General features: G+C 44.5%; 1 protein-coding gene across 1 annotated transcript in view; it reads left to right on the top strand.

Annotated features, from left to right (window-relative positions):
* Positions 1–10,575: 10,575 nt before the first annotated feature.
* PAX4 (paired box 4) overlaps positions 10,576–12,224 on the top strand; it is an 11,209-nt gene continuing 9,560 nt past the window's right edge. The window contains 1 exon segment of the mRNA XM_007472036.1: positions 10,576–10,600. Within this exon segment, the coding sequence (XP_007472098.1) occupies positions 10,576–10,600 (25 nt within the window).

The following is a 12,224-nucleotide window of genomic DNA, read 5'->3' as shown; positions in this document are numbered from 1 at the left end:
GGGCCCGTGGGCCATGGCCGCTGAGCCTGCGCGTCCGGAGCCTGTGCTCCGCAACGGGAGAGGCCACAACAGTGAGAGGCCCGTGTACCGCAAAAAAAAAAAAAAAAATTCCAAACATTTTGGTAGAGGGGCAGTAGTATTCTCATTATGGCCTTAATTTGCATTTCCCTGATTTCTAATGAAGCTAAGCATTTTTAAATATGTATGACTGGTATTTGGTCATAAAGGTATTGTCCTCTATTATCTTCTAGGAGCTTTATTATTTTGCCTTTCACATTAATAGCAACAATTCCTGGAGGTACTGTGACATCATTTGGTTTGTCTGCCCTCAAGTCATCTTTTGGGATTGTAGTCATTTCAATGTTATCCTGTTCCAAAATGAGAGGATCTAACCCTGGAACATTCTCCTGCTCCCAGAACTTAGAAAGTCTTCATTGCAAACCAAATGATAAAGTCAAAATTCTGAGGCCCTAGAAGAGTAAAACATTTTATTCCTCAAGCAGCCTAATCCCACCCACTCATTTGGGACCAAGCTCTACAGAGGAGTACCCCACTCGCTCTGTTCTCCCCATCACACACCTCGCCTCCAAACCAAGTGCTTGAAGCCATGGCTCTCCCCCTTTCTCACTGTGCTGCCGAACAAGCATAAGTGTCCCCACTCCCATCTGGCCCCTGTGGCCAGGACAAGGTCATTCAGAGGAACGTCTCTTCTGAACTCTGGATTCCCAGATTTAGGGGCAAACATGAGGATGTCAGCTCATTTTAACTGTGACTTTAGACCTTTCGAGCTTGGTGTTTGAATTCCCCTGGAAGGATTAGGATGGCTTCTCTTCCTGGGAGTTACTACCCATGGAATTGCAAGGCAGTTAGATTTCCAATCTGCTCTTCTCTAAGATGTGAGACCAAGTTCTTCCTAGCCATGACAGACAAATGGGAAGGTCTATCCAGTTACCCTAATGTTTACTGCTATACAGATTCCACTAAGCATTCATTTCCCTTCTCCTTGTTTATTCTCTTTGTCCCACCCACCTTCCTTCTTGCTTCTGACTTCTCCACATTCCTAAATGAATTTGTCTCTTCCCCCAAACTAAAAATAAACCCATTATAATGAAACACCCTTGGCCTAGCCAAGAGGCCCTGAACACACCAAGGTGAGAGATAAAGCACAGAGCCATTTGGGATCGCAGCTCTGAGGACAGAGGGCGTTGGAGTTCAGTTAAGTTCCTTATATCTTCCCCTGAAATTGCTTCCCTCTCATGGGGGCAAATGAAAATACAAAACTCTACTAAAATCTATAAGGGCTGCAAAGTGCGGCCAGGGGGAAGTTGGGCTGGAGATAGGAGAGAGACAGAACTGAGCGTTCTCCTGGTGTACAGCCTGCCGATGTGAAGGAAATTGTGGAGACAGGTGTGCAGACCCTTGCAATTGGCTGAGGGATGAGTGAGGCCTTGAAGGTACCCCATCAACTCTGGAGTACCTCGGGAAAGAAGGCACTGATGTGCGGGCCCTCCAGGCAGAGCAGGCAGTGAAGGAGGATAATGCCTTGGTTACCCAAGGTGCCAGGGTGGGAGGGGTCTTCCATTCCACCTGCTGATGGAAACTTAAGAGGATAAATCAGGAATTCCCTGGCAGTCCAGTGATAAGGACTTGACACTTTCACTGCAGTGGCCTGGGTTCAATCCCTGGTTGGGGAACTAAGATCCCACAAGCCATGGGGCACGGCCAAAAAAAAATAAAAGAGAGAGAGAGAGAGAATAAATCACTAAGCAATGAAAAAAACAAAACAAAACAAAACACAAAACCCCAACCCACCCTTAATACAAAAATTCCACCTCATGCATTATTTTCCTTAAGACTTTCAACCTCTTTCTCATATCAGTATAAAAACATTTTAGGGCCAGGAAATGCAAAGGAGCAAAAAGGAGTCAGAACATGGTGGGAGCATAGTAAATGCTTACAGAAAAGGGTTGTAACTGGTTAGGAAGTAGGTGGTACTCATGAAGTTTTCCCCAACAAGGCAGCCTCACAGAGGCCCTGGTACCCCTAGCCTCTTTAGGGAGGGCATTTCTGAGGGTTCGTGCGTACCCCACAGTGGGTACTGGTTGTATAACGCTAGGGGAGAGCCAAGAAGTTCAGCTCTAATCACTTATTCAGGTGATAGTGATGCAGCTGCTCTGCAGGACTGGGTCCCACCAGCCCTGTCTATTGGCCAACATACACAGAGTACACCCAGGAAAGACAGCACATTGCTTCTCTTAGGTGACAGCATGATTGACAGTTATACCTTTCTAGCCTCCAGGCCAGAATTCATCTGGGTGAGAAAGAATGAATAGGCGTGTGCCCCATGTGATCATAAACCAACAGCCCAGAAAAGCAGCTGAAGTCTCTTTCCCATCTGAGATTTTGCTTAGCCTGTATTTATTTATTTATTAATATTATTATTATTTTTTTCCTCAGCCTGGTTTTATTGCTCATCGCTTCAGTATGCCTGCATAGCCATGTGTTCATCATTTTGGTAACTAAGAAGCCCCGTTTTGCCTTCTATTGGTGCTTAAGTAAATTATAAACACTACCTTTTGCTCAGTCTCTACAACGGGCAAGGCATGGTACTAGATATTTTGTATATACTATCATATGATCTCATGAAATTGCTATAATAATCCCCCATGGGAGAAATGTTTCCACTGTAAAGGAAATAAAACTGAGACTCAGGAGGACAGGATTCCAACCCAGGTCTGTGTGATTCCTAAGTTCAAGCTCTTGGTCCTTCTGTCAATCTATCCATGAGGCATGGTTTTGGAAGCCTCTTAGAGGCCATCCCACCTCATACAAAGGCTGAGGTCGTTGTCAAAGACATCCTTTTAGTAACATTTAATAACATTCACCTTATCTACCCGTTTTTTCCTTGTCTCACAAGGTCTTCTGCCCACCCAGCTTTTATTTTCCCCATCAAATGATTCTTGTTTTTTCAGCCCTAGCAACAAAATACTGGGCTAGATGAGTCATTGTTTCAAGCCACTGTGACAATTTTCTGTGTTCCTCCTACAGAAACTGTTATCTAGCACCTTGGGTAATTTTTTTCTCTTTTATCCAACTTGACTGTCCTTTGTCTCCCAAGAAAATTTCTGTCCCTACAAAGTAGCTATTAGAAGGAGTCTCCTCTAAGCTCCTAGGGTTAAGACAGAGCTGAATATACCTGAGAAGGTTTGGAAGTCCTGAAAATGATCATTAAAGAGGGGATTTGCTTTAATAATCCCTGCTGGTCCCAGCCCCACCCTCATTTCCAGGGCCTCTGCTCCCTCATAGGGATTCCTCCCTCCCAGGTTCTAGGTAGCCAAACACTGCCCTCTGGCTGCCCCGTGGAGGCCTTACTGGCAGGCTAGGCCCAGTAGTTGGCCCTCACCTCCTTCTCTACCCGGCTCACATATTCTGGATGTCATTGGATGGTCAAGTTCTTTGTAGGAAGCAGCCAGATAACTTCAGGACTTGTTTATCAATGGACCGTGGACAGCTCCTGATCTTCTCCTTACCTTAGGGCCTAGAATTTCCAGGGAGAGACAGGATAAACCTAAAAGGAAATCTAAAAACATTGACAAGAACATGACAATCAGCACACAGTGATGGTGGCCCCATGGAGTGGTCCACAAATGAGAACTTGCGGCGAGAGTATGAGGAGAAATGGCACCTTGGTGAGAGCCAGGAGGATTATTGTCTTGCTGGGCATTTGCTCTGCAGTCCCTACCAAGGGTAAGAACTCATCTTTGGGACCAGACAGGACAGGATAGAGCAGAAGATGCTCCCTTCTTGGGATAGGTCTTGGAGGGGCATGATTATCTCTCTCCAAATCTCAGTGCTGAGAGGTTACCATAGGAAAGGTGCTAATTAAAACAATGGGATCATTCCTGTTATGGGTTGAATTGTGTCCCTGAAAAACTCATATGATGAAGTTTTCACCCCAGTACCTTATAATGTGACTATATTTGGAGATGGGGTCACTGTAGATGTAATCAATTAAAATCAGAGGTCATACTAGAGTAAGGTGGGCCCCTAATTCAATGACTAGTGTCCTCATGAAAAGAATGCCTTTTTTGAAAACACACACACACACACACACACACACACACACACACACACACAGGGGAAGGAAGTCATGTGAACATTGGAGCCATAAGCCAATGAACTACCAGAAACTAGGAGAAAGACCTGGAACAGATCCTTCCCTAGAGCCTCCAGAGGGAGCATGGCCCTGCTGACACTTTGATGTCAGACTTCTGCCTCCAGAACTGTGAGACAATAAATGTCTATTGTTTAAGCCACCCAGTTTGTAGTATTTTGTTACAGCAGCTGTAGTGAATTAATACATCTCCCTACGACAAAAAGAAGCAGGTAAACTAGGGTTAGTTTATTCATTAGAAAGATGAGGTCCCACAGCAAATAAGTGGCCATTTGGCCTAAATCTCATTTTTTCCAAGCAATGTGCTCCCCTCCACACACATGCCAGTGGTGTCCTCCCACTCTGTCTTGATGGAGCAGGACAGAAGATGCCACACAGTCAAGAGGCTAGATTTCCTACGTCTTCTTTCTCATTTCCTTCCCACATACTACTTTCTTCTACTTCAAACTTTCCCCTTTCAACTCCTACCCCATAAATTTTTAAAAGATGGGAGTGAGTTGGGAGAGGAAGAATGTAGAAGCTAGGAGGCAGGACTCACTTGGGCATTTTATTTTTTTAAATTAAATTAAATTAATTTTTGGCTGCGATGGGTCTTTGTTGTTGCACGCGGGCTTTCTCTAGTTGCAAGTGGGGGCTACTGCTTGTTGCGGTGCGCAGGCTTCTCACTGCGGTGGCTTCTCTTGCAGCGGAGCACGGGTTCTAGGCGCACGGGATTCAGTAGTTGCGGCACACGGGCTCAGTAGTTGTGGCTCTTGGGCTCTAGAGCGCAGGGTCAGTAGTTGTTCTGCACGGGCTTAATTGCTCCGCAGCATGTGGGATCTTCCTGGACCAGGGATCAAACCCATGTCCCCTGCACTGGCAGGTGGATTCTTAACCACTGCGCCACCAGGGAAGTCCCACTTGGGCATTTTAACTACTCTATTTTGACCCTACCTTCTTGTCGCCTTTCCAAGCAGACCAGAGCTCAGGGGATTCACCCTCCAGTACAGAGAAACCCCAGCATCTGGAAGAGAGAGACAAGCTGTCATTTTCCTATTTGAATTGCTTGGTATCTCTGTGGACTGGCTGATGAAATTCTCTTGCCTTGTCTTCGCTCTCAGCTGGGGCTCTCCCAGTACTCAAGATAGGTGAACTTGGAACTCCAGGGGAGTCTGCTCTTTACAGACTTGCTTTGCTTCTATGCTTCATCTTCATAGACTGACATCTCCATTATTGCCCAGGGCTCATAGACTGACACCTCCGTTCTTACTCAAGGCTCCACCAATAGTTTCAAAAAGAGCTTTAATTTTTTGAGATCAGGGTGATAAAGAGAAGGGAAGCATGCATAAGAACTTCCTTTTCAAAGACATCGTTCTAAGTGAAATAAGCCAGACACGAAAGAACAAATATTACATGATCCCACTCATGTGGTGCCTAGACTAGGCAAATTAATAGAGACAGAAAGTAGCATAAAAGTCCAAGTGTTAGGGGGAGTGAGGAAAGGGGAGTTATTGTTTAATGGGTACAGAATTTGCAATGATGAAAAATTCTGGAAATGGATAGTAATGATGGATATACAACACTGTGAATGTACTTGATGCCACTGAATTTTACACTTAAAAATGGCTAGAATGGTAAGCTTTATGTGGTGTATATTTTCCCACAATGTAAAAAGAAAAGTAAAGAAAATACTAGAGGTAAAATCAGCTTTCTTTATTACTGATCCAACAGAATCATTTTTTTCTGAGTTACTAAGATTGGTATCTTTGGGCAATTATGTTAGATAGTTTGACAGATATTTTTACTGGTTGGTTTAAAATAAATTCCTTCTTTTCTCCTGAAAAAAGAGAATTCTATTCTCAAACCCAGCTTCCTTAACAAGACTAATAACACCCAAAGGATGTTACTCTGTTGGGTTCCAGAGCGTGTGTTTTCAATTCCATCCCTGGAGGAAGTCAGACTCATGGTGTGGAGAGCGGCTATCGGACGATACGGGATTAAAAGGAGAACTGGTGTCTCAGAGCGCTCATAGGTGCCAAGTCTTTCCCAAGTCTGCATCTCTTTTTCCCCTTCTGACCTGATGCTGACTCCCCTGCCAATCACAGTGCTCGGACTCTCAGGGGAGAGGTGATGAAGGAAGCCTGGGTTATGAACAATTACTATCAAACTCAGTGTCCCTACGAAATGCAGAGCACTGGGCAGGCTGCAGGGGGAGCCCACGTGCAGACCCTGCAGGGCCACCTGGCTCTCCCAGGCGGCTCCCAAGTAGCTGATCCCCTGTGGCTGAGGTCAAGCAGCTCTAGCCAGCATCTCTCCAAATACAGCTTGACTGGGATAATTATTATTATATATTATGAGAAATAGAAAGAAAACTAAGAGAAAGAACTCAAAGTACCAAGAGACAAGAGAAACCGGCATAGTGGGTGGAGAAAGTGAGGGCTTTGGTGAACCATCTAAATGTTGAATAGTGGGAGAAGAAAAGAGAATCAGAGAGTAAACAGAAGCTTCCATGAAACATCACTGCTGTACTTTCTTCCACAAAAGAGAGAGAGAGAGACAGAGAGAGAAAGAGAGAGAGAGAGAGATGTGGAGCCATCTAGGGAAGGTTAAAATATTTCACGTAGTGGAGATTTGACGTAGTGGAGATTTGAGAGCATAAGAGCGAACAAGAAGTGGACCTGAGGACTACAGTAAAGAGAAATTAGGTAAGCTGAGGGTTGGTGGTGAAAGGGATGCCAGCTGGGCTGATGATGAAACCTGGGACGTGGACCATTCAAAGCCTGGTTACTGTGCTTGATGGTGCCAAGCCAGAGACAGTAATGAGACTTGATTTATAATTACCTGTCTTTACACAGCTTGTCCTCTGGGTAGTAGAGTGACTTCTGTTGGGCTGAGCAGATGTTGCTTTGGGGGCCTTTGTGGACACAGTAAAGATGACGAGCTCTGGATTCCTGGGACCGAGGTAAGATCCTTATCCTTGGGGAGGGAGCTCTCTTCCCCATTGCCTTTGGGTCTTGCTAAGCAGCGGAAAGTTACCCAAGCTGGAGCACTGAGCTTTCCTAGGTAGGACCTGTTACAGACATAGTTTCAGTGATGACTAGATCACATTAAAACAGTTCAGTCCCCTCTCACTCTATAGTGAGACCAAGACCAAGATCCCACAACCTTCAAAAAGCATAGAGGCAAAGACCTTGGATCATCAATGACTCATGTTCCTCCTCCCCTTCCCTTTCAAAAGTGCAGAAGTTTGTGGATATTTCAAAGGCAGCAGAAAGATAGCCACCCCACTATCTCCAGATAAGGTGACTCTAGGTCAGAGAAGGAATTTCATATAGTAGAGGCTTAATGAGCCCAGAGATCAAGAGGGTAAACTGAATAGCAGAGAGACAGAAATGACAGGAGTGGGCTTCCCTGGTGGCGCAGTGGTTGGGGGTCCGCCTGCCGATGCAGGGGACACGGGTTCGTGCCCCGGTCCGGGAAGATCCCACATGCCGCGGAGCGGCTGGGCCCGTGAGCCATGGCCGCTGAGCCTGTGCGTCCGGAGCCTGTGCTCCGCAGCGGGAGAGGCCACAACAGTGAGAATCCCGCGTACCGCAAAAAAAAAAAAAAAAAAAAAAAAAAAAGAAATGACAGGAGTGCAGAATTAAGGCAGCAAGGGTGGGGCTGGAGGGTCCTAGGCTGGAAGGGGTGAACTCAGTCAATAGATAACAGCGTCACCTGTTGGCACGTAATAGTAGTAACAACAATTATAGTGTGATACTTACAGTGTTCTGTACATGTGCATGATAAACCCTCTCCTCACTCTCAAAGCTGGATCTCTGAGAGAACACTTCTTAACTCATTTTATGAGACCAATATTAATTACCCTAATATCAAAAGTGTTAAAGACATCATAAGAAAGGAAAACCGAACACCAGTATGTTTCATGAACATAGATGAAAAAAATCCTCAGCAAAATGTTAGTAAACTGTACCCAACAATGTCTAAAAAGAATCATACATAATGATCAATTGAATTTATTCCAGGTATGCAAAGCTGGTTCAACATTTAAAAATCAATGAATACAATCCATCACATCAACAGGCTTAAAGAAGAAAACAAAGTCATATCAACTGATGTAGAAAAGGCATTGAACAAAATTCAATACCCACTCATGATAAAACTCTCATCAGACTGGGAATAGAGGGGAACTTCCTCAGCTTCATAAAGAACATCTACAGAATTTACACCTTAGTTTCGTCAATTGTAACAAACTGGAGATATTGAATATGGGAGAGGCTGTGCGTGTGTGGGGACAGAGGGTAGATGGGAAATCTCTGTACCTTCCTCTTAATTTTGCTGTGAACCTAAAACTGCTCTAAAAAAATAAAGTCTATGGGTACAGTGAAGCCTTTTTAGATACAACACCTAAGACATGATCCATGAAAGAAATAATTGATAAGCTGGACTTTATTACAATTAAAAACTTCTGCTCGTGTCTGGAGACTGTGCTCCGCAATGGGAGAGGCCACAACAGTGAGAGGCCCACGTACCACACACACACAAAAAACAAACTTCTGCTCTTTGAAAGACAACGTGAATAGAATTAGAAGGTAAGCCACAGACTGGGAGAAAATATTTGCAAAAAACATATCTGACAAAGGAATATTATCCAAAATATACAAAGAACTCTTAAAACTTAACAATAAGAAAACAAACACCTGATGAAAAAATGGATCAAAGCCCTTAACTGGACATCTTACCAAAGAAGATATACAGATGGCAAATAAGCATATGGTAAGATTATCCACATTGTATCATTAAGGAAATGCAAGTTAAGATGACAATGATATACCCCACTACTCACCTATTAGAAAGGCCAAAATCCAAAACATTGACAACACCAAATGCTAATGGGTTTGTGAAGCAACAGGAACTCTCATTCATTGCTGATGGGTGTGCAAAATGGTACAGCCACTTTGGGAGACAGTTTAGTAGTTTTTTTACAAAACTAAACATAACCTTACCATGTGATTCAGCAAGTGTACTCCTTGCTAGTTACCCAAAGGAGTTGAAAACTTATGTCCACAGTAGGTGAATGCATAAATAAACTGTGGTTCATCCATACAGTGGAATATTACTCAGTGCTAAAAAGAAATGAACTATCAAGCCATGAAAAGACATGAAGGAATCGTAAGTGCAAATTACAAAGTGAAAGAAGCCAGTCTGAAAAGGCTACATATCGTATGATTCCGTTACAGAATGTTCTGGAAAAGGCAAAACTATAGTGATGGTAAAAAGATCAGTGGTTGCCAGGGGCTTGCGCGGAGGGAGGGGGGTTGAATAGGTGAAGCATTACGGATCTCTTAAGGCAGTGAAATTACTCTGTGTAATACTGTACTTGTGGATACACAACCTTATGCATTTATCAAAACTTATAGAACTTTACAGCACAGAGAATGAAACTTAATGTATACAAATTTTAAAGAACTACCTAGAGGTCAGGGAATCCTAAAATGAATTGCAGAATATGACTAAATAATCTAAGTGTATTACAAATGTATGAAACAGCTTCAAGGACGGGAGTGGGGAAAATCAAGTTACTTGATTTAAGTAACTTTGGAAATGAGTGGAGTCTGTAAGACTAAAGGTAAACTAAATGGTACTTATGTATTGTACAGACTTCACAGGTAAGCAAGGGAGGAAACCAGAGTGATCCATGTGATAATGGATTGGAGTTGGAGACATCAGTATGAACTCATGTTTAGTTTAATATTGATACAAATGGTTACATATGGAACTATTTATAGATATGTCTATATACATGGATTAGTACACTCATGTATATTTCTTTGCTCTGTCAGCTGAAAGAACCCAGAAGCGCTGACACCCCAGTAGCAGCAAGCATGCCTAGTGCCCAGGTCTTTGTTTCTCATACCATTCTCCAATAAAAGGTACCAGAGCTCCTTGGAGAAATGGCTGATTCTAGGCCTGGGGCAGGAAATATACAAGATAAATAAGGAGATACTCAAACACACACAGACACACACAAAACAAAAACTGAGCCCCATGAAAATGGAGGTATGTCAAAGGGACACAGGAGGCAACTGAAAGAGCTCCCAATGGCCAAAGCTAGAAAAATTTGAGCAACAAAAAAATGTAGTATGTTGGATAATAATATTCCAAAGAATAAAATAAGCATCTGTAGTCCATATTGACAGACATACATTACTGAACAAATAAGTGTGAGAAAAGTTAAAAATCTCCTGAGCAGAAGAAATCCAAAATCAATGTAGATCCTTCACTCTCAAGCAGGTGAAGCTTAACTCCCCACTCCTTAAGTGTGAGTTGTACATAGGACTTCCTTCAGAAAAGTACCGTATGGAAAAGAGGGAAAAAGATTAACTTCGGTGGGGAAACCCCATAAACACTACCTCAACCGGATGATCAAGGTCAACATCAACAGAGGTCAGTCACGTTGACATGTGATGCGACACAATGAGGATTTTGCACTTTACCTTTTTCAAAACCCATAAGCCCAGTCTAATCATGAGAAAAACATCAGACAAATCCAAACTAAGGGATGATCTACAACTCCTCAAAATTTTATAAGTTATCAAAAACAAGAAAAATCTGAGAAACTGTCACAGCCAAGAGGAGCCTCAGAATACCTGGTGACTAAATGTAGTGTCCTGGATGGAGTCCTGGAACAGAAAGAGGACGTTAGGGAAAAGCTGAGGAAATCTGAATAAGGTATGGACTTTAGTTATTAATAGCATGTCCATCTTGGTTCATTAATTATAACAAATACTAATGGAAGATGTTCATAATAGGGGAAACTGGGTATAGGGTGTATGGGAACTCTCGGTATTATCTTTGAAATTTCTCTGTAAATCTAAGACTGTCCTAAAATATAAAGCCTATTAAAATAAAATGTCTTTTAAAAGTGGAATGCTATCTTCCTCCCCAGATCTTCCACCTCATGCAAAGTTGGGCGGGATGGAGTGGGGAAGATTTGCAGAGCGCAGAGCTAGCTGTCCCCAACGAATAAATGGAACTTTGGGTCACCAGGCGGGTCTGAAAACCCCAGTCAGGATGCAGCCCCTTCCCCTTGGGCAGGTCTGACGTGCATTCGGACCCAAGGACTCTCCACAAGTGATGGGCCACTGAGGTCTGAGGCGCACAGTGCCAGACCTGGCAGCTTTGGGCTGGGCTCTTCCTCACCTGGCCTCCTGGAGCCCTTGGTTCTAACCCCTGAACTCCCCAGCTCTGCTGGGGGTTGTCTAGGGGAATAAAGACTCCCCACCCCGCCCGGCAAAGCCTGGTCCTAGGTGAAACAAGGGGAGGGTTGAGCTCAGAGTTTAGGGGCCCGTGTTGAAAAAGAGGGAAGAGGGGGGCATTTTCTATGTCCCCAGTTAGGAGGAAGTGCTCTTCAGTCTCTCTGTGGCACATTCAGAGGGAGGGAGCTGAGTAGCCAGCGTTTCAGACGCTGAGCGGAAAAGCGTTGGGATTTGCAAGTGTTAAAGCGGGGTGTGGGCTGGGAGAGTAGGGTTGGCGGTGCGGGCAGTTGCAGATTTAGCACCAAGCTTAGGAATATCCAAGGAACTTGAAGATACCCCACATTTTTGTAGCCAGGAAACTACTATGACTTTAAACTCGGAGGCATGTGCTGCCAGCGAGTGGTTTTGGCGAGGTGGCCAGTGCGCTCTGGAAAGCTGAGGGCTGGCAGGAGATGGGGCTCGCTGGAGAGAGGGAAGATGGGAGCCAGAACCCCACAGCCTACAGGGAGGTGCCACAGGGAGGGGTGGAAACAGCCTGGAACTGCCGTTTCCAACCCCAGTGAGTGTCCAAAGGCCGGGGTGAGGTGTCAGAGCGAAGCCGTGGGTCTCTGTTCTGGCTGCGCCCTGCCCTCTCCAGCTTTACGCACGGGCTTGTCTTGTCTGCTGGCCCCTTGAAAAGGGCAGGGGAACTCCAGCGGCCTCTCCTGAGGACAGATCTTTTCCCATAGCTACAGGGCTTTACACCAGGGGCTCCCAAGGGCAGAAGAAGCCAGCGGTCAGGGCTCTACAACAGGGCGAGGGACAAGCAGGAA

Source organism: Lipotes vexillifer, unplaced genomic scaffold (assembly GCF_000442215.2).
Source record: "Lipotes vexillifer unplaced genomic scaffold, Lipotes_vexillifer_v1.1 scaffold156, whole genome shotgun sequence".
Taxonomy (NCBI): Eukaryota; Metazoa; Chordata; class Mammalia; order Artiodactyla; family Lipotidae; genus Lipotes; species Lipotes vexillifer.
Note: the sequence above shows the minus strand (reverse complement) of the source record. Positions and strands in the feature narration are given on the sequence as shown.